Source organism: Bufo bufo, chromosome 2 (genome assembly GCF_905171765.1).
Source record: "Bufo bufo chromosome 2, aBufBuf1.1, whole genome shotgun sequence".
NCBI lineage: Eukaryota > Metazoa > Chordata > Amphibia > Anura > Bufonidae > Bufo > Bufo bufo.
Genome location: NC_053390.1, coordinates 320,627,740 through 320,650,311, shown reverse-complemented (window position 1 = coordinate 320,650,311; position 22,572 = coordinate 320,627,740). Strand labels below are relative to the sequence as shown.

General features: G+C 43.9%; 1 protein-coding gene across 1 annotated transcript in view; it reads left to right on the top strand.

The window, feature by feature from the left end:
- Window positions 1–22,000, top strand: part of LRRC2 (leucine rich repeat containing 2) — a 531,872-nt gene extending 509,872 nt beyond the window's left edge. Inside the window, exons 7-9 of the mRNA XM_040416971.1 lie at window positions 6,661–6,813; window positions 8,756–8,892; window positions 20,993–22,000. Coding sequence (XP_040272905.1) covers window positions 6,661–6,813; window positions 8,756–8,892; window positions 20,993–21,042 — 340 coding nt within the window. The 3' untranslated portion in view covers window positions 21,043–22,000. The remainder of the gene's footprint in view (window positions 1–6,660; window positions 6,814–8,755; window positions 8,893–20,992) is intronic.
- Window positions 22,001–22,572: the final 572 nt, after the last annotated feature.

Here is a 22,572-nt window from a genome sequence, read left to right as displayed (position 1 = left end):
GGGTGGCTGACAGTGGATCCAGCACGTTCACATTATCTCCCACCCAGTCTTCTGCAGAAAGCGCACAGGTGGCGCCTGAAACCCATGCCCATCAGTCTGTCAAATCACCCCCGTGCATATCGGGGAACCTGTCTGAGCCTCAAGTCATGCAGCAGTCTCTTATGCTGTTTGAAGACTCTGCTGGCAGGGTTTCCCAAGGGCATCCAACTAGCCCTTCCCCACTGGTGGAAGACATAGAATGCACTGACGCACAACCACTTATGTTTTCTGATGAGGACATGGGAATACCACCTCAGGACGTCTCTGATGATGACGAAACACAGGTGCCAACTGCTGCGTCTTTCTGCAGTGTGCAGACCGAAAAGGAGGTCAGGGAGGAAGACTGGGTGGAAGACGATGCAGGGAACGATGAGGTCCTAGACCCCACATGAAATAAAGGTCGTGCCACTGACTTTCAGAGTTTGGAGGAAGAGGCAGTGGTGAGACCGAGCCAACAGCGTAGCAAAAGCGGGAGCAGGGTGCAAAAGCAGAGCAGCCGTCGCCAAAACAGTTCGCCTGCTACTGGCCACCGTCACCAGCGTCACCAGGGATCGAGCACACCAAAGGCAGCTTCAAGGAGTTCCCTGGCATGGAACTTCTTCACACAATGTACTGACGACAAGACCCGAGTGGTTTGCACGCTGTGCCATCAGAGCCTGAAGCGAGGCATTAACGTTCTGAACCTTAGCACAACCTGCATGACCAGCCATCTACATGCGAGACATGGGCTGCAGTGGAGTAAGCACCTTCAAAACCAAGAAAGGGCTCAGGCCCCTCCTGCTCCCTCTTCTGCTGCTGCCTCGGTATCTTCCTCCGCCTTTGGAGGAACGTTGGCACCTGCCGCCCAGCAAACAGAGGATGTGCCACCAACAACACCACCTCCGTCACCAAGCATCTCCACCATGTCACACGGAAGCGTTCAGCTCTCCATCTCACAAACCTTTGAGAGAAAGCGTAAATTCCCACCTAGCCACCCTCGATCCCTGGCACTGAATGCCAGCATTTCTAAACTGCTGGCCTTTGAAATGCTGTCATTCAGGCTGGTGGAGACGGAAAGCTTCAAACAGCTCATGTCGCTTGCTGTCCCAAAGTACGTCGTCCCCAGCCGCCACTACTTCTCCAGGAGAGCCGTGCCCTCCCTGCACAACCAAGTATCGGATAAAATCAAGTGTGCACTGTGCAACGCCATCTGTGGCAAGGTCCACCTAACCACAGATACGTGGACCAGTAAGCACAGCCAGGGACGCTATATTCTCCCTAACTGCACACTGGGTAAATGTAGTGGCAGCTGGGCCCCAGGCGGAGACCTGTTTGGCTCACATCCTTCGGCCGCCAAGGATCACAGGGCATCATTCTTTGCCTCCTCTTCCTACTCGGCTTCCTCCTCCTCTTTTACCACCTCTTTATCCGGTCAGCGACAGACCTTCACCACCAACTTCAGCACAGCCAGGGGTAAACGTCAGCAGGCCGTTCTGAAACTGATGTGTTTGGGGGACAGGCCCCACACCGCGCAGGAGTTGTGGTGGGGTATAGAACAACAGACCGATGAGTGGTTGCTGCCAGTGGGCCTCAAGCCCAGCCTGGTGGTGTACGATAATGGGCGAAATCTCGTTGCAGCTCTGGGACTAGCCGGTTTGACGCACATCCCTTGCCTGGTGCATGTGCTGAATTTGGTGGTGCAGAAATTAATTCACAACCACCCTGACATGTCTGAGCTGCTGCATAAAGTGCGGGCCGTCTGTGCGCGCTTCCGGCGTTCTCATCCTGCCGCCGCTCGGCTGTCTGCTCTACAGCGTAACTTCGGCCTTCCTGCTCACCGCCTCATATGTGACGTGCCCACCAGGTGGAACTCCACCTTGCACATGCTGGAGAGACTGTGCGAGCAGCAGCAGGCCATGGTGGAGTTTCAGCTGCAGCACGCACGGGTGAGTCGCACTGCGGAACAGCACCACTTCACCACCAATGACTGGGCCTCCATGCGAGACCTGTGTGCCCTGTTGCGCTGTTTCGAGTACTCCACCAACATGGCCAGTGGTGATGACGCCGTTATCTGCATTACAATACCACTTCTATGTCTCCTTGAGAAAACACTTAGGGCGATGGTGGAAGAGGATGTGGCCCAGGATGAGGAGGAGGAAGAGGGTTCATCTCTAACACTTTCAGGCCAGTCTTTTAGAAGTGGCTCAGAAAGAGGATTTTTGCAACAGCAGAGGCCAGGTACAAATTTGGCCAGCCAGGGCCCACTACTGGAGGACGAGGAGGATGAGGAGGAGGAGGAGGATGGGGATGAAGCATGTTCACAGCGGGGTGGCATCCAACGCAGCTCGAGCCCATCACTGGTGCATGGCTGGGGGGATATGGAGGACGCAGACGATACGCCTCCCACAGAGGACAGCTTGTCCTTACCTCTGGACAGCCTGGCACACATGAGCGACTACATGCTGCAGTGCCTGCGCAACGACTGCAGAGTTGCCCACATTTTAACGTGTGCTGACTACTGGGTGGCCACCCTGCTAGATCCCTGTTACAAAGACAATGTGCCGTCCTTAATTCCCTCACTGGAGCGTGATCGGAAGATGCGCAACTACAGGCGCACGCTGGTAAACGCTCTCCTGAGAGCATTCCCGACTGACGCCGGGGGAGAAGTGGAAGCACAAGGCGAAGGCAGGGGAGGAGGAAGAGGTCGCCAACGCAGCTGTGTCAGTGCCAGCACCTCAGAACGCAGGGTTAGCATGGCCGTCATGTGGAAAAGCTTTGTCACCTCGCCGCAACAACCGGCCCCAACTGCTGATATGGAGCGTGTTAGCAGGAGGCAGCATTTGAACAACATGGTGGAACAGTACTTGTGCACACAACTACACGTACTGACTGATGGTTCTGCCCCATTCAACTTCTGGGTCTCCAAATTGTCCACATGGCCAGAGCTTGCCCTGTATACCTTGGAGGTGCTGGCCTGCCCTGCAGCCAGTGTACTCTCTGAACGTGTATTTAGCACAGCAGGAGGCGTCATTACAGACAGACGCAGCCGCCTGTCCACAGCCAACGTGGATAAGCTCACGTTCATTAAAATGAACCAGGCTTGGATCCCACAAGACTTGTCTATACCTTGTGCAGAATAGACATTTATACCACCATCATACATACATTCTTGTACTCAAGTCAAGTGCAATGATTCTTTGTTTTTTTATTTTTTTATTTGTCCCAATATTTTGGAGGCTACCTATCCCAATAAAAAAAAAAAAAAAAAACATTGCTGGCTACCTCCTCCTCGTCCATTGCTGCCTCCACCTACAACACCACATTCACCGCCTCCTCAACCTCCGACTCCATATTCACCTCTTTCTCTGAGTTGCAGGCTAATAATTTTTATTTTCTTGTTATTTTATTTCATTTTAAGTTATTTCCCTATCCACATTTGTTTGCAGAGCAGTTGCCATGCTCTTAAGCACATTTTACTGCCTTTTACATCCCTCTAGCCTTTTCAAGGACTATTTTAGAGCCATTTTAATGCAAAAAAGTGCTTGGGTGACAGGGGCCTAAATCTCTCAAAATCCTCTGTTCTATTTCTGGGTGACATGAACCCCCTTTTGCCGTGAATGAACCCCTGCTGTGCCTGGGTGACAGGGGCCTAAATCTCTCAAAATCCTCTGTTCTATTGCTGGGTGACAAGAACCCCCTTTTGCCATGAATGAACCCCTGCTCTGCATTGCTGACAGGGAACTAAATTTAGTAAAAATATCTGTTGCTGATCGGAAGATGCGCGACTACAAGCGCACGCTGCTGATGGCATTCCCACCTGACATCGGGGGCACAGTGGAAGCACAAGGCAAAGGCAGAGGAGGAGGAAGAGGTCACCAACGCAGCTGGGGCATCGCCAGCACCTGAGAAGGCAGGGTTAGCATGGCCCAAATGTGGAAAAGCTTTGTCAGCCTTGGAGATGCTGACCTGCCCTGCAGCCAGCGTATAGTGTGAACGTGTGTTTAGCACGGCAGAGAGCATTATTACAGACCACAGCCAATGTGGACAAGCTTACGTTTATTAAAATGAACCAGGCATGGATCCCACAGGACTTGTCCGTACTTTGTGCAGAATAGACATTTATACCAGCCTCAACCATCCATTCTTGTACTCAAGTGCACTTATTCTTTGTTTTATTTTGTTATATGTCCCAATATTTTGGGGGATACCCCAATTTAAAAATAAAAAATAACACAAATCAGTGTTGGCTACCTATTCCTCCTTCACCGCCGCTTCCACCTACACCGCCACGTCAACCTACACCGCCACATCCACCGCCTCCTCAACCTCCTACTCTTAGATCCAGATTGTTATTTAGAATTTTTCTGTATTTTATGTTATTTTAAGTTATTTCCCTATCCACATTTGTTTGCAGAACAGTTGCCATGCTCTTAAAAACATTTTGATGCCTTTTGCAGCCCTCTAGCCCTTTCCAAAACTATTTTAGAGCCATTTTAGTGCCCAAATGTTCGGGTCCCCATTGACTTCAATGGGGTTCGGGTTCGGGGTCAAGTTCGGGTCCCGAACCTGAACTTTTTTTTCAATTTCGGCCGAACCTGCTGAACCCGAACATCCAGGTGTCCGCTCAACTCTCACAATGACCCAAAGCATACTGCAAAAGCAACCAAAGAGTTTTTTAAGGGAAAGAAGTGGTATGTTATGCAATGGCCAAGTCAATCACCTGACCTGAATACGATTGAGCATGCATTTTACTTGCTGAAGACAAAACTGAAGGGAAAATGCCCCAAGAACAAGCAGGACAGAAGACAGTTGCAGTAGAGGCCTGGCAGAGCATCACCAGGGATGAAACCCAGCGTCTGGTGATGTCTATGTGTTCCAGACTTCAGGCTGTAATTGACTGCAAAGGATTTGCAACCAAGAATTAAAAAGTGAAAGTTTGATTTATGATTATTATTCTGTCCCATTACTTTTGGTCCCTTAACAAGTGGGAGGCACATATGCAAACTGTTGTAATTCCTACACCGTTCACCTGATTTGGATGTAAATACCCTAAAATTAAAGCTGACAGTCTGCAGTTAAAGCACATCTTGGTCGTTTCATTTCAAATCCATTGTGGTGGTGTATATAGGCAAAAAATTTTGAATTGTGTTGATGTCCCAATATTTATGGACCTGACTGTATATGAGCAGGAACTCAGAAGAGTACCACACACCAGCTCTTCCAACACCAGGCAGAGAATATCAACCGCATGGTATGAAGTGTTAGTTCAGACTAAATAGAGGAGCAGTAATGACCACAAGCTACACCTGAGACAAGAGGTGTGGTCATTACCAACAACAACACTGCAACAAGTGAAAACAAAACAAAACAGATAGGCTGTCAGATGACCTAATATGCAGCCAGTCTCTTAAATCTTCTAACCTCTGTCACTGGGGGGACCGTGACAATAACACTTTTAGTGAGCCAAGGTGACCAGAAAATGGCTGTTTTGGCACTGTTTTTATTGAAATTTTTTTACGGCGTTCACCTGACAGGGTGGATCATGTGATATTTTTATAGAGCTGTAGAGCCGGTCGATATGGATGTGGTGATACCTAATATGTCTACTTTTCTCTTTTTCCCTATTTTTTACAATTTTTTTTAACTTTATCTTCGAAAAAGGACACTTTTTTTTTACTTGAAAGTTTTAGTTTTTTATTTTGTAAAACTTTGATTTTTTTACTTTTTTTTTTAACTTAATTTTTTTGTCCTACTCTGGGACTTCAACTTTTGGGGGTCTGCTCCCCTTTACAATGCATTACAATACATCTGTATTGTAATGCTTTGGCTGTAAGTGTATTACTTAATGGGGCTGGATCCCACAGGCTTACAGGGATGGCAGCCACGATGCCAAAGGAAGGCATCGGGATGCCGTACAAGCCATTGGGTCCCCGTCATAGAAGCGCGGGGACTCGATGGACACCTGGGATCCGTCAGGATACCGCACATGCCGCGTCAGCGCTGACAGGGTTAATGCGTATACAGCAGGGGTCCGGCTATCAGTGACTGCTGGACCCCTGAAGCTGATTGGGCAGGCGCAGCTCCTGTGCCTGCCTGATCAGTGCGCCATAGCTGTACGGCGCTGGGATTTCAGACCTAATTCCCAGGGCCGTACATGTACAGCGCTGGTATCCTAATGGTTAAAGGCTGTATTAGCAAAACAGCACAATATTTTTAGGGCAGCATAATCTACAAATATGGAAAGCGTTACCTTGATAGTCAATGTGCTACTCAATCAACACAGTGGGGCACAGCACTTTCTGCCATTAATATAGCATACCATAGTACATGCTGTGTTCTGTTCCTACTTTGGAATAAAAAAAAATACAAAAGAGCAGATCATTCACCAGTGCACAACTCTAAACACAATGAATCATGTTTTCCTATACATTGTGAGGACGGCAGAGTGTGTGCGATGCTTATTTGGGGAACAGATGGCACAAGAATACATTCAGGGAAAAAGACAAGGTGGCAGAGCGAAGTAGAACAGTAGGGTCACCATCTAATATTTTGTTATCTACAGGCTACTCATGTTGTAAAAACTGCACATTGTCTGCATCCTTTATCTTTTAGATTGATGTAAACTTGTATTTTATTTTGCAGATTAGAAGAACTTGAGACCTTGTTGATGCATAAAAACATAATTACCTACTTGCCATCTGCACTTACCAATCTTTCTCATCTGAAATTATTAGTTGTCAGCGGTGACAAGTTGGTGGAAATACCCTCTGCACTTATAGAAAACCCCTCTCTGAAGTAAGTTTTGAAGGTTTAATAGACTTGAACAGAAAGAAATATGTCCATTTTTACTTGAGGTAGTACAAGTAAAAATAGACTTTAGGATGTCTTACCCCAAATAGTATTCCAGTGGACTTTCCACGGGTGAGATAGAACAAGAAAAATTGCATGTGCACTTTTTGAGAATAATTGCTCTTTGCTATAAATGAGCAGGTAAATATCAAATAATAATAAAAAAAAAACATATGTGAATATATTTCATTTATTGTCAAACATATGTATGTTCCATAAAATATTACTGTAATTCAGAAAGCTTTGTACTAATATATTCTTTTTATTACATGTGACCATTGTACAAATCATATCTGTTGACAGATTTGGAATCTGAGATTATGTATGACACAGATTAAGTACTGCAATACATTAAAAGTTATAGATAATGGAATGAAATAAATATGCTAAAACATGTTGTGAGTATGGTAAAACACCCCAACTCACAGCTTGTGTGTGCACGCGTTGCATATGTATGTATGCAAATTATTTATGCAGAAATTCTTTGCCACATTTATTAAAATCGTAAATATGAAAACTGCCTATGATTTCTCTTCTGTAATTAACTAAACACATATTGTACAATAGTCTTTAAACAGACTGCAAACTAAAGGCTAGAAAATATGAAATAAAGATTCTGAACTATAGCATATTGAAACTACATATGTACTGTTCATTAGTGCTTATCCATACATAACATACAATATAAAATATTTAATAGGGTTGTCCAGGATGGATTATAAAATATGATCTACTTTTTTTTTCTAGAATCAGCAACATGTCTGTTCATGGGTTGTGTCTGCTATTGTAGTTCAGAGTCAATCACATGAATGGGGATAAGCTGTGACAATAAATGCAGCATATGGTCAAATGTGGTACTACTTCCTGGGAAAAAAAAGCAAATCCTTTTTTTTATAATCCTAGACTATCAATTTACTATTATATCATCATGTATTCTTCTCATAATATCTAGCCATTTGACTAATTAACTCGTTTTCTTGTAAAAATAACCTTTTGTTAAGGATCAGTGAGCGTGGACCTATTGCTCCACCTAACCGATTTGGCGCAGGGCTAAAAATGTGCGATTTCGCAAACAAAGTCATTCAGTTTTGTCTGCAATCGCGTTCAGTTGTTCAGTTTTTATCACGCGGGTGCAAAGCGATTTAATGCGTTTTGCATGCGCGTGATAAAAAACTGAAGGTATACAAACAACATCTCTTAGCAACAATCCGTGAAAAACGCATCCGCACTTGCTTGCAAATGCGATGCGATTTTCACGCAGCTCCATTCACTTCTATGGGGCCAGCGTTGCGTGAAAATCGCAGAATATAGAACATGCTGCTATTTTCACGCAACGCACAAGTGATGAGTGAAAACCAACACACATGTACACAGCCCCATTTAAATGAATGGGTCCGGATTCCATGCGGGAGCAATGCGGGAACATCAAGCATTGCACCCGCGCGGAAAACTCGTTCGTGTGGAAGGGGCCTAAGACTGTGATCACATCTACGTTAAAGGTTCCAGAAAATTCTGACAAAAAAAGTCGGACAGAATAGTACAGCATGCAGTGCTCATTTGTCTTGTAACCTGACAGATACCATTATAGTCAGTGGAGATAGTCATGCACCACTCATGTCAGTCATCTGATGAACTTAGGGGATTCTATTATTTTTATTATTCTGCTCAAATAATGGAGCAGAACAAAGGAAATATTTACACAGATGTGAACCCTTACCTGTGACTCGAATAATTGTACATTATGAAGATGGAAATACCGGGTAACACAAAGTCTATTGGCTTATTTAAAAACAGAAGACAGTAGGCCATTTTCTTAGTGAGATTGTTGAGTATTGTTTAGATAAAAAAAATGGTTTATAAAATCCAAATTATTGCATTCACGTCTCAGATATGTCAAGCTACTTGATAATCCCATTGAAGGAAATGAAAGCTTGGATTCTGAAAATGAAGAAGAAAATAATCAAGATCGTGAACAGTTTGAGAAAGAATTCATGAAATCCTACATTAAAGATCTTGTTGAAAGAGGTAACTGGCATGAAATAAAACTGCATTTACCAGTTAATTTTCATCTACTTTTTTCCAATCAGGAGATGGTAAGAAATTGTGATGACATTTCTTTGGACAGGCCTACGAAAAATATTCAGTTGCTATCTTACTGTATGCTGGCCCAAAAGACTTGGTACAAACTTTCCTACATATTTAATATGGTCCACGTTGACGTAAATAGAAAAGCTCAGTTGTGATTTACGTTAAAGAGGACCTGTCACCACAAAATGCAGTGTAAGCTGCAGGCAGCCATGTTATAGAGCAGGAGAAGCTGAGCATATATATATATATTTCAGAATCCGAGCAGCACAAAGAAGCCAAAGTAACCTTCATCCAGAGCAATAAAACGAAATAATCTGCAGAACTTCCAATTGCAGTTCAAATGAATTGTCCTTTATTCACCAGAAACAGAGATGTTTCAGTCCTCTTACTGTAATGACCGACGACACGCACAGGGAGGAAAACAGGGAAAGCCCTGCCCAAGGGAGAGGGAAAGGTGGTGACCCCTAACTCACCTTGCGGCTGGCACCTGACTGTCCTGACGTCCCTAGACGGGTTCCTCACCCGTGCGGCGATCGCGTGCCTAAACCCTGGCTTTCCCTAATATGAGCCCTGGATAGTGAACAGGCCGGTGGGATCGCTAGTCCACACCACTATCACTAAGAGGGAAACACCAGGGAGAGGACAGACAAAACATACAAACACATACACCCAGGTGGGCGACCACAATAAACCAAAAAGGTCCAACAGGGATCTGGAGGGTAGCGTACTGGACCAACTACCAGCGAACGCAGCAACACAGCTCCAGAAGGTCAGAATAGATGTCCAGGCAGGAAGCTCTATCTCTGGCAACCAGAGAAGTGTGAGAGAGAAATATAAGGAGGTCTGGGAGTGCTGGACAAGGAACAGCTGAGGAGAAGGAGCTACGGATCCCTGAGTGAGCCAAAAGGGTTTGCTAAGCAAACCCAGAAAGCTACCATAAGGAAAACAGCCCTATCTTAAATAGAGCGTGCAGCCAACCGCTGCGACTTCCTGACCCCGGGTATAACGGAGTCAGGCGTGGTCCTCGACACCCTCGTGACAGTACCCCCCTCTCTACGAGGGGCCTCCGGACACTCAGGACCAGGTCTCCCAGGATGAGAGGCATGAAAAACCCGAACTAACCTGTCGGCGTTTACCTCAGACGCAGGAACCCACATTCTTTCCTCGGGACCGTAACCTCTCCAATGCACCAGATATTGAAGAGAGCGGTGGACCCGACGAGAATTAACAATTTTGGATATCTGAAATTCTAGGTTACCATCCACGACAACAGGAGGGGGTGGCAGCGGTGATGGTTCTAGAGGTGGAACATATTTTTTGAGTAACGACTTATGAAAAACATTATGAATTTTAAAAGTCTGAGGTAACTCCAGGCGAAAAGCCACGGGGTTGATGATGGCTACAATTTTGTAAGGGCCAATAAACCTAGGACCCAGTTTCCAAGAGGGAACCTTCAATTTAATATTCCTAGTAGACAACCACACATAGTCATTCACTCCTAGGTCCGGACCTGGCGACCGTCTCTTATCAGCCATGCATTTGTATTTACCTCCCATATTTTTCAAGTTAGCTTGCACCTTCTGCCATACCGATGAAAGAGATGACGAAAACCGTTCCTCTTCGGGAACCCCAGAAGACCCCCCCTCTTTGAAAGTACAGAATTGGGGATGAAAACCATATGCACCAAAAAATGGTGACTTGCCAGTGGATTCCTGACGACGATTATTTATGGCAAACTCAGCTAACGGTAAATATGATGACCACAACTCTTGGTTTTCAGACACAAAACATCTTAGATATGTCTCAAGGTTATGGTTGATACGCTCAGTCTGTCCATTCGACTGAGGATGGAAAGCAGAGGAAAAGGACAAGTGTACCCCCAAACGAGAACAAAAAGCTTTCCTAAATTTAGAAATAAACTGGGTACCCCGATCCGAAACAACATCGGAGGGGACCCCGTGAAGCTTCACGATTTCACTGACGAATACCTGAGCAAGAGTCTTAGCATTAGGTAGTGCGGGTAACGCAATGAAGTGTACCATTTTGCTAAACCTGTCCACTACTACCAAAATAACTGTTTTACCCGCAGACAAAGGTAAGTCAGTGATAAAATCCATTGACAGATGTGTCCACGGTCTATTGGGAATGACGAGTGGTAATAGAGACCCTGCAGGACGTGTATGTGAAACTTTTGCGCGCGCACAGGTAGAACAAGAAGACACAAAATCCAATACATCCTGACGCAACCTTGGCCACCAAAAACGACGAGACAATAGTTCCAAGGTTGCTTTACTACCCGGGTGCCCAGCAAGTGCCGAATTATGATGTTCCTTTAATAATTCGAAACGTAAGTTCAACGGTACAAACAATTTCTCTGAGGGGCAAGAGACCGGGGCGTCCCCCTGGGCCTCTAACACCTTCCCCTCCAAAACAGAGTGTACCGCAGAAACAACCACTCCTCTTTGAAGAATGGGTACCGGATCACTCACATTACCCCCTCCAGGGAAACAACGAGATAGTGCATCAGCCTTGGTGTTCTTTGCCCCAGGACGATAGGTAATCACAAAGTTAAACCTGGTAAAAAAATAGCGACCACCTAGCCTGTCTAGGGGTGAGACGCTTAGCTGATTCGAGGTACAGAAGATTTTTGTGGTCCGTAATTACAGTGATGGGGTGGACTGCCCCCTCTAAGAAATGACGCCACTCCTCAAACGCAAGTTTAATAACTAATAGTTCCCTATTGCCAATATCGTAGTTCTTTTCTGCTGCAGATAGTTTTTTAGAAAAGAAAGCACAAGGACGCCATTTGCCAGGAGACGGACCCTGAGACAGCACCGCCCCCACTCCCACCTCTGACGCATCGACTTCAACAATAAAAGGCTGAGAGACATCAGGTTGGACCAGTACAGGTGCTGAGGTAAACCTCTCTTTTAGAGAGGAAAAAACAACTTTAGCGGCGTCAGACCATTTAGAAAAATCAGTCCCCTTCCTAGTCATGTCAGTAAGCGGTTTTACAATAAGTGAATAATTTTTAATGAATTTCCTATAGAAATTCGCGAAGCCCAAGAACCGTTGTAGTGCTTTGAGGTTCTCAGGAAGATCCAAATCTAAAATTGCCTGGACCTTCCTAGGATCCATACGGAAACCTGACGCAGATAAAAAATAACCCAGGAATTGTATCTCCTGAACGGCGAAGACACATTTTTCAATTTTAGCATATAATTCATTCGTCCGTAGGACCTGCAGTACTTGTCTGACATGCACCTCATGTGTTTTCAGATCGGACGAATAAATTAAAATATCATCTAGGTATATTACCACAAACCTGCCGATTAGATGACTAAAAATGTAATTAACGAAATGTTGAAAGACGGCAGGAGCATTGGTCAGACCGAAAGGCATAACTAGATTTTCATAATGCCCCTCAGGGGTGTTAAACGCTGTCTTCCACTCATCCCCCTCCTTAATACGAATCAGATTGTAGGCACCCCTAAGATCAAGTTTGGAGAACCACCTAGCACCCGCAATCTGATTAAACAGGTCAGGAATGAGAGGAAGAGGGTATGGGTCTCGGATGGTTATCTGATTTAATTCGCGAAAATCTAAGCAAGGACGCAGGCCCCCATCTTTCTTTTTAACGAAGAAAAACCCTGCAGCCACAGGTGAAGAAGAGGGTCTGATGTGTCCCTTAGCCAAGCTCTCGGAGATATAATCTTTCATGGCTTGTCTCTCTGGACCCGAAAGATTATATAACCTGGTCTTGGGTAATTTTGCGCCGGGAATAAGGTTAACCGGGCAATCATAAGGACGATGAGGTGGTAACTTCTGACAACCCTTTTCAGAAAAAACATCCTCAAAGTCCGAAATAAATGTAGGTAGGGTAGTTATGGAGGCGACTAAGCAATTGCTATTTAAGCAATTTTCTCTGCACTGCTCACTCCACTCCAATATCTCCCTGGCCTGCCAATCCACCACTGGATTGTGCGCTACCAACCAGGGAAGACCCAGCACTACCGGAGTGGGAAGCCCCTCCAGAACATAACCTGAAAGCATCTCGTTATGGTGGTCCCCTACCCGAAGGTGTAAATTATGAACCATGTGCGTGAGGTTTCTCTGAGACAGGGGAGCAGAATCAATAGCGAATATGGGAATGGGTCTCTGTAAAGTACAGAGAGACAAACCCAAAGTGCGGGCAAAATGGGCATCTATCAAATTTACCCCTGCTCCACTGTCTAGAAAGAAAGAAATAGTCTCCGTCTTATCACCAAAAATAATAACCGCTGGCAACACAAATTGCGATGTACGTATGGAGGAAACGTATACCCCCCGGCTGACATCCTCCACACAGCCTGGGGTTAGTAGTTTTTCCGACGGTCTTTTGTTTCTGAGGAAAGAAGGACAGACATTAATGAAATGACCCCTCTCCCCACAAAAAAAACAAACCCCACTCCTACGGCGAGCCTCAGGAGGACGGACCTGACAAGTAGTTCCTCCTAGCTGCATAGGCTCGTCTAAGTCCGTACAGACTAACTGCTGCTTGGGAGGGGTTACCAATTGCTCCGGTTTTTTCAACCTGACCCTAAGGCGTCTATCTATTCGGATAGAAAGGGACATAACCGCATCAAGGGAAAAGGGGGTCTCATATAATGCAAGCGCATCCTTAACCCTTTCGGATAACCCAGAGCAGAACTGACTCCTGAGAGCCGGGTCGTTCCATTGGGTATCCGTAGCCCACCTACGGAATTCAGAGCAATACTCCTCTACCGGCCGCTCTCCTTGTAAGAGTCTCCGTAATCTTGATTCAGCCAGGGCGACTCGGTCAGGGTCATCATATATGAGACCCAAGGCCCCAAAAAACTCATCCACTGACCGAAGAGCCTGGGAATCAGTAGGTAAAGAGAATGCCCAGGACTGCGGATCCCCCTGCAGCAGGGAAATAACAACCCCCACCCGCTGATCTTCATTACCAGAGGAGTAAGGGCGCAGTTTAAAATATAACTTACAGGCCTCACGGAATGTCAAAAACTTGTCCCTTCCCCCAGAAAATCTGTCAGGGAGAGGGACCTTGGGTTCCGCAACAACCTGGTTACCAGTAGCAACCGCTGGGCTTGCAGTCAGTTGTAATTGCTGCTGTTGCTGGAGGACCGACGCCTTCAATCCTACCACCTCCAAAGACAGGCCATGAAATTGTTTGGACAGAGCAGCAATTTGATCCATACTGGATTCTAAGTAGGTAAAAAATTATTATTTTTTTACCTACACAAAATAAGGGCCAGAGATAATGTAATGACCGACGACACGCACAGGGAGGAAAACAGGGAAAGCCCTGCCCAAGGGAGAGGGAAAGGTGGTGACCCCTAACTCACCTTGCGGCTGGCACCTGACTGCCCTGACGTCCCTAGACGGGTTCCTCACCCGTGCGGCGATCGCGTGCCTAAACCCTGGCTTTCCCTAATATGAGCCCTGGATAGTGAACAGGCCGGTGGGATCGCTAGTCCACACCACTATCACTAAGAGGGAAACACCAGGGAGAGGACAGACAAAACATACAAACACATACACCCAGGTGGGCGACCACAATAAACCAAAAAGGTCCAACAGGGATCTGGAGGGTAGCGTACTGGACCAACTACCAGCGAACGCAGCAACACAGCTCCAGAAGGTCAGAATAGATGTCCAGGCAGGAAGCTCTATCTCTGGCAACCAGAGAAGTGTGAGAGAGAAATATAAGGAGGTCTGGGAGTGCTGGACAAGGAACAGCTGAGGAGAAGGAGCTACGGATCCCTGAGTGAGCCAAAAGGGTTTGCTAAGCAAACCCAGAAAGCTACCATAAGGAAAACAGCCCTATCTTAAATAGAGCGTGCAGCCAACCGCTGCGACTTCCTGACCCCGGGTATAACGGAGTCAGGCGTGGTCCTCGACACCCTCGTGACACTTACTTTCAGTCCACTGTGTGTGTGTGTGTGTGTGTGTGTAAATATATATATATATATTACAGTGGATATAAAAAGTATACACACCCCTGTTAAAATGTCAGGTTTCTGTGCTGTAAAAAAATTAGACAAAGATTGAAACATAGAATGTGTCGGCAGATAAGAACCATTTGGCCCATCTAGACTGCCCAATATACTGAATACTATGACTAGCCCCTGGCCCTATCTTATATGAAGGATGGCCTTATGCCTATCCCATGCATGCTTAAACTCCTTCACTGTATTTGCAGCTACCACTTCTGCAGGAAGGCTATTTCATGCATCCACTACTCTCTCAGTAAAGTAATACTTCCTGATATTACTTTTAAACCTTTGCCCCTCTCATTTAAAACTATGTCCTCTTGTAGCAGTTTTTCTTCTTTTAAATATTCTCTCCTCTTTTACCTTATTGATTCCCTTTATGTATTTGAAAGTTTCTATCTCTGTCTCGTCTTTCTTCCAAGCTATACATGTTAAGGTCCTTTAATCTTTCCTGGTAAGTTTTATCCTGCAATCCATATACTAGTTTAGTAGCTCTTCTCTGAGCTCTCTCCAAAGAATTAATATCCTTCTGGAGATATGGTCTCCAGTACTGCACACAATACTCCAAATGAGGTCTCACCAGTGCTCTGTAGAGCGGCATGAGCACCTCCCTCTTTCCACTGGTAATGCCTCTCCCTATACACCCAAGCATTCTGCTAGCATTTCCTGCTGCTCTATGACATTGTCTGCCTACCTTTAAGTCTTCTGAAATGATGACCCCTAAATTCCTTTCCTCAGATACTGAGGTTAGGACTGCATTATCTTGCACTTATCAACATTAAATCATTTCAGAAAATTTTCCACCTTTAATATGACCTCTAAACTGTACCACTCAATTGAAAAACAAACTGAAATCTTTTAGGTGGAGGGAAGAAAACAAAAAAAACTTAAATAATGTGGTTGCATAAGTGTGCACACCCTCTTATAACTGGGGATGCAGCTGTGTTCAGAATTAAGCAATCACATTCAAAATGATGTTAAATAGGAGTCAGCATACACCTGCCATCATTTAAAGTGCCTCCGATTAACACCAAATAAAGTTCAGCTGCTCTAGTTGGTCTTTCCTGAAATTTCTTAGTCGCATCCCACAGGAAAAGCCATGGTCCACAGAGAGCTTCCAAAGCATCAGAGGGATCTTATTGTTAAAAGGTATCAGTCAGGAGAAGGGTACAAAAGAATTTCCAAGGCATTAGATATACCATGGAAATCTGACAGATTTGGAGTGTTTTTGCAAAGAAGAGTGGGCAAAGCTTGCCAAGTCAAAATGTGCCATGCTGATAGGCTCATACCCAAAAAGCTGAGTGCTGTAATAAAATCAAAAGTTGCTTCAACAAAGTATTAGTTTAAGGGTGTGCACACTTATGCAACCATATTATTTTATTTTGAAATTTTTTCTTCCCTCTACCTAAAACATTTCAGTTTGTTTGTCAATTGAGTAGTACAGTTTATAGGTCACATTAAAGGTGTAAAAAGTTCTGAAATGATTTATCTTTGTCACATTTTTTTACATCACAGAAACCTGACATTTTAACAGGGGTGCATAGACTTTTTATATCCCCTGTATATATACACATCTCAACCATCTACAACTACCAGTGACTGATATGTATTTCTAGACACTTATACAGAGAATGCTATCATTGTACACGTCCCTCGTGTACAATTGAAATCAGAAAGAGCACAGATTTAAATGTGTTATGGTCTGTGGATGCGGATCCTCTGTGCCAACCACCAGGAGTGGTAGGCTGCTGACCTGCAGGAATCAAAGACAACAATGCGAGGCACCAGGGGGTCAGACAATACTTAGAAAGTCCAGGAATCCAGCAGCAGTTGCTGCATAAAAACAAACATATTATAGCTCTTTTAGCAAGGTCTAGCAGAACCAAACAGAACCTGTAAATCAGGCAATGGATGGGACATGGAGCCCAGCATATATATAGAGGAGTAAATGAGTCCATTAGTCAGCGGCTTGACAGCAGAACACAGAACAAGGAGGGAAGAGTGAAGTCCTTGTAGTTCTGAAACAGTGTAACAATGGCTGCCTTGCGCCACTGTTCCCCTACTTACCGCCGCGGTCACGGGCAATGTGTTCAGTGGTGATCTGCTGCCAGTGCTTCCCCATTCACTGCTGCAGTCCTGATCTCTGTCTTTTTGGGTGCTGTTTGTTCTGGGATCACCTCCAAAGTTTCCTTTCAGCCCTGGCTACAGCATGCTTGCTGCTTGTTCCCTGCAGCACTTCCTTAAGAGCCAGCGCGCGTCACTTCCTTTGCTTTATGGATTAGATCATGTGACTTCACTGACCAATCCTAGCCCTTCTAGACGTATTTAAGTGGCTCAGCAACCTTCCCAGATGCCTGAGCTTCAAGGTATTTGTGTCCTGCAAAGGTTGCTCATATCTCTGCTTGTGTTCCTGTGTACCTGACCTGTGCTTGTGTTTCTGGACTCCGCTACCTGTTTGATTCCTGCCTGCTTGACTTGACTCTCCTGTTGCCGATCGGGCAAGCTGACCTGTACCTGTGCTGCCTGCCATGACCTATTGCTTGTTTTGACTTTGCCTCTGCCTCATCCTTTGGTCCTGTACTGTTGTTCCTGGTTACAACTCGTCCTACTGACAACGCCTATACCTCTGGTACCTTGCTCAGGTACCTCCTGGTCCGCCTGGACCAGCTGCCTCGTGTGTCAATCCTCCTCAAGAGGTAGCGACCTGGTGTTCCCCTCGGGAAAGTCTATCCCCACCATCAGGGGTACTGTGAAAAACGGGGGGTTCACTTAGACAACGCCCTTAGAGAAGGTAGGACATGTGGCACAGTGGGTTCACACCTGCTGGTTTGTGACACAGAGCAGAGAAACAATGAACTAATCTCCTATTCAAACCTCCCCACAGGACAGACACATGGTGTGTGAAGTGACAGACACAGGTCACCCGCATAGCATAATGTATAAATTACAAGTATCGCTAAATATTTTACCACAAAACTTTATATCAATTAGCTCAGCTCTTCCTGCTCTATAACCTGCATATTGCAGATTGCACAGCATTTTTGCGGAGACCGGTCTCGAGTGTGTTGCCTTCTCGCTGGTTTCTAAAAGTATATTGCCTTTAAGCAGTAAGGACTGGAACTAGCAGACAGCACCCTAATAGTTGCCACATGAGGTGACAGCAGCTATCGGACACTAATTTATTACTAAAAATATTCAAAAAGCAAAAAGAGTAGCTACCTAAAGGTATTAAAGACTGGGTTTAATAAAGTGAATGGGCTGAGGTGCAAAAACGCACAACCTGTGTACAGGTGTTTTGCTGTTTTTGTTAAAAAGTTGACTTTTTTTAATCCTACCTTTTCCAGGACCCTCCAAGAGTCAGGTGAGATTACTGTGCAGAACCTGGCCCTGTCAATCAAAAGGGAGTGGGAGGGACTGGCAGAAGAAGCAGGAGGAGAAAGGTTGCAAAGATTGGCATGGGCCCATCTGTGATGCCCTTAACTGTTCATTTACATATCAATAAAACATACCGTATTTTTTTTATTTTCCACAATGAAGTCATTGGGTCATTAAGTGAAAGGTATCATTACATTTGGCTGAGCTAGCCCTAAAAGGCATTATGCTTGGTTTAACAGTGAATTTCATGGTGACAGATTCACTTTAAAACAATGCATTAAAATTACAAGTCTTCTGGAATAAGTATACTGATGGTGAGACACTCTTTGTTGCCACCCTCTGCAGTTTAATTGAGGGAACACTTGTAACTCAGAAAACTATTTATTTAATTTCACACATTTATGCTCATTTTATTTCAGTCTAGTTACTAAGATAGGGTATTTGAAAATGGATTTTATAAGTCTTTCTAAATTACAAACCACTTACATTATCTATAATAATTCATAATTTAGAATCTGTCTCAGTTATTACACATTTACATACTTGTTAACTCTAATTTGAAAGTTGGTAATGCCAATGCCGAAAAATAGGTAATGTGGCTGAATTATTTATTGGTAGCTCTGAAATACGTAGTTAAGAGAATTTAAGGCAAAATACAATGAATAAATGACTCTCAAGTTGGTGTGTCACCAATAATAATGACCAGCAGCATTCTGCTACGGAGCAGCAAGCTAGCTAAGAGTTCTACCTGTTAGATCAGGGAGGAGTGGATACAAAGGTATAAATTACAAAAACTCATACCAATACCACCTACTTATAAAAGTAATCTTACAGTAGACTCTACAGGCAATTTGGCTGTAACATTAATAATTTAGTGGGCATAGAGTTTGTGTAGCAGGGTTGTTTCCTGTTACTTGTAAACCAAACGCTGAATGCCAGCAAATCCAATATTCCAAAATTTAGTACCCAAAAGATTCTTTGAGGAGCAGTGTTCATTCTATGGCCATATTTTGAAACATATTTTTAAGGCCAGCAAAAATACACATTGTAAATGTAAGGAATATACTTGCATCCATTTACACTGACCTTGGATCACTAATTAATATCTTTATTCACCTATCGGTCATTGGATGTGCTGCCATAAAGCTCCATACTTTAAACACTACTGTTGAGTTCATACCAGGAGGCCATCTCCATTATTTGTGCAAGCTCAGCAGACCTGACAATGTATTCCTGTGGGGGAACGGGGTGGAGGGACTCAAAATATTAATTAGTGATCCAAGGTCAGTATCACCAGTACTACTCATGTAGTTCTGCCTTTTAAAGTGCCTTTAAAATAGAATTTACACTACCCCAAACACAGAATAATTACCAGGTCATGGACCAGCAATTTTTTCCATGTTTTCGCATTATTTTGCATTCATTACCCAGTGCACATATATTTGGCATCTCTACTCACAGGAAAATTAGAGGAATAATTTTTGGATTAAATATTCTTCATTGTGAAAATTTTAAATAATTACAAATCCATATGTTTAAAATAAAAAAATGGAGGTATGCCGAGAAATAAAAAAAAAATAGAATTCAGCATCCAAACAATTCAATTTCCTCTGGATATGTAGGCCCAAAACAATCACAGTCAAAAAAAGTGTGAAACGTCTCAGAGCTTTGTATGGCACTTTTCTAAAAAAAAGTGAATAATCTTAAAAATAAATCCGTAATCCCAGATATTCTGGGTATTAGAATTTGGAGATACTGTGATCAGTGTGAGATGAGACTTTTGATAAGGTTTTCCCGAACATACTATAAAAATATTGACTATACACCTCTTCAGGACCATCTGCACCCTGTAACTGTACATATTAATAATCCAGGTGAACCAGTGAGAGGTGTAGAACCACCTTAATCACCTATCACAGTAATGGCAAACCTTTTGGAGACCAAGTGCCCGAACTGTAAACGCAAAACCCATTTATTTATCGTGCCAACACGGAAATTTAACCTGAATACTAAAAAATATCAGCCAAGTTAAGCTGTGGGGGTACCCAGTATTAATAATGCCCCTATTAGAGACCACAGAATTATTAATGCCCCCTTCCCCAGTCTTCTTGTACAAAAAAAAAATATATAAAAAATGAAACTCACCTCATCCATTTTATCACACCGCAGTGAACACTTGCTGCTCATTGGATGTGCAGTAAAATACCTGAGCTCCAGTATGATGATGTGTCGCAGATTCTGCTGCTTCCAGTTGATGCTGCAAAACGTCATCACACTGGAGAGCAAGTTATGTCCTGCGCATCTATTAAACCGCGAGTGTTCCCCGTGGCGTGATCAAATGGATAAGGTGATTTTTTTATTTTTTTTAACACAGCAGAAGAGGGGGGCAAAGGCTGTACACAATGGAAGTGCTCATTAGTAATAGCACACAGGTGGCAACCCTACGCACGGCCCACACAGAAACATGTGCCCACAGAGAGGGCTTTGAATGCCCCCTCTGGAACACGCATCATAGTTTGCCACCACTGACAAGTATCATAGGTTTGCCACCACTATTACTAGTATCCTTGACCTTTGAAAATGTTGTTGAACTGTATAGAATCACTATAATGTTTCCTTTAATGACCATATTTATTTATTTTTTTCAGATTCTACACCCAGATATACCACAAAAGTGTCGTTTAATGTGCAGATTTAGAAGATGCAAGACCAAAAAACAGCTGTGCGTTGGCAATTTCTCTCTGAAACCCATTAAAACTGTCTTTTAAGGTTAATTTGTGTTGTAATTATAACATTGTTATTACTAACATATTATGTCTTAAATTTGAAAAAAAAGGGTGACTGCTGTAGTTGTGTAATTAACAAACACCAGAAGTGTCTAGCAAAAATATCATCTACTTGCCTGATATTCAGATATACAGATATAAGATCAGTCATTTTAATGGCTTAGGGCTATAAAACATGAGGCTTCAGAAACATTTGTGATAAAATAAAAAAGCTCTCCAAATGAAAAATATAAAATGAGTACTTTCCATAATTAATTTCTGTACATACTTATCTAAATGTTATTACAAACTAATTTCCTACTGGCAAGAGTCTGGGGAGTGGTCGCACTGGAGAGTAAATTTAGCTGTTCCTCTTTCTAAGGAACTGGCATGGGGGAACAAGGAAATAGCTAGTGAATTTAATATATCGTAAAATGCTGGAACTACAGGGAATGATTTTGGTTCACTTTTAACAAGCCTATTGCTTGGGGAAATAGATTTATTGGTAACCGAATTGTAGTCAATTCCATGAGCATTAGGGACAGCTACAGCAGTGTTGACACTGATGTCATGAATTCCTTTAATCTAGGATTCATCAAATGATGATTCATATTAGATCCCTTGACTTTCAAATATAGTCTAAGTTATTTTTAAGAGGGAGTCCGACTCCCAGCACACCCACTGATCTGCTGTTTGTACAGGCTGCAGTGCTCCAGTGAGCATTACGGCCTCTTCCTAGCCCAATGATGTCACATTCCTCAGTAACATGGCCTATGTGCAGCTCAGTGTCATTCAGCTGTTCTGGCCTAGGCTGCAATACGAAGGACAGTCGTTATACAGTATTGATAAAAAAAATAATGGCTTCACACACATATAAGCAGTAAAGCTGAGAAATGGAATCATTCTAAATTTAAGTGGTATTATACCTACTATAAATGGATCAATAGAAGCTCTTAGCGCACATTTTGATCAAACTTGTGTCAGGCCCATCCACCAAGCGTCAAGGTGGCTTCCGCAGACGGGTCCCTATCACTAATATACCGCCTCTCTTGGACTTATCCAAGTCCACATTATCAGGGCAGTGAAGGAACCAGCTACATTTGTACTTTGCTCAGAAGCCCCAGGCAGATGGGCGTGTGCTCAGTCTAAAAGAGGCGCTACCCTCAAATAAATATTACAGGAAAATTTAGACTGGCATACTCTTATTCATAGTCATAGGTGCATATCCATAAAGCAAACATAATAAAAAAAAATTATGGCTGCACACACATATAAGCAGTAAAGCTGAGAAATGGGAATCATTCTAAATTCAAGTGGTATAATACCTACTATAAGTGGATCAATGGAAGCTCTTAGTGCACATTTTGATCAAACTTGTGTCGGTCCCATCTACCAAGCGTACGGGACCCGTCTGCGGAAGCCACCTTATCACTAATATACCGCCTCTGTTGGACTTATCCAAG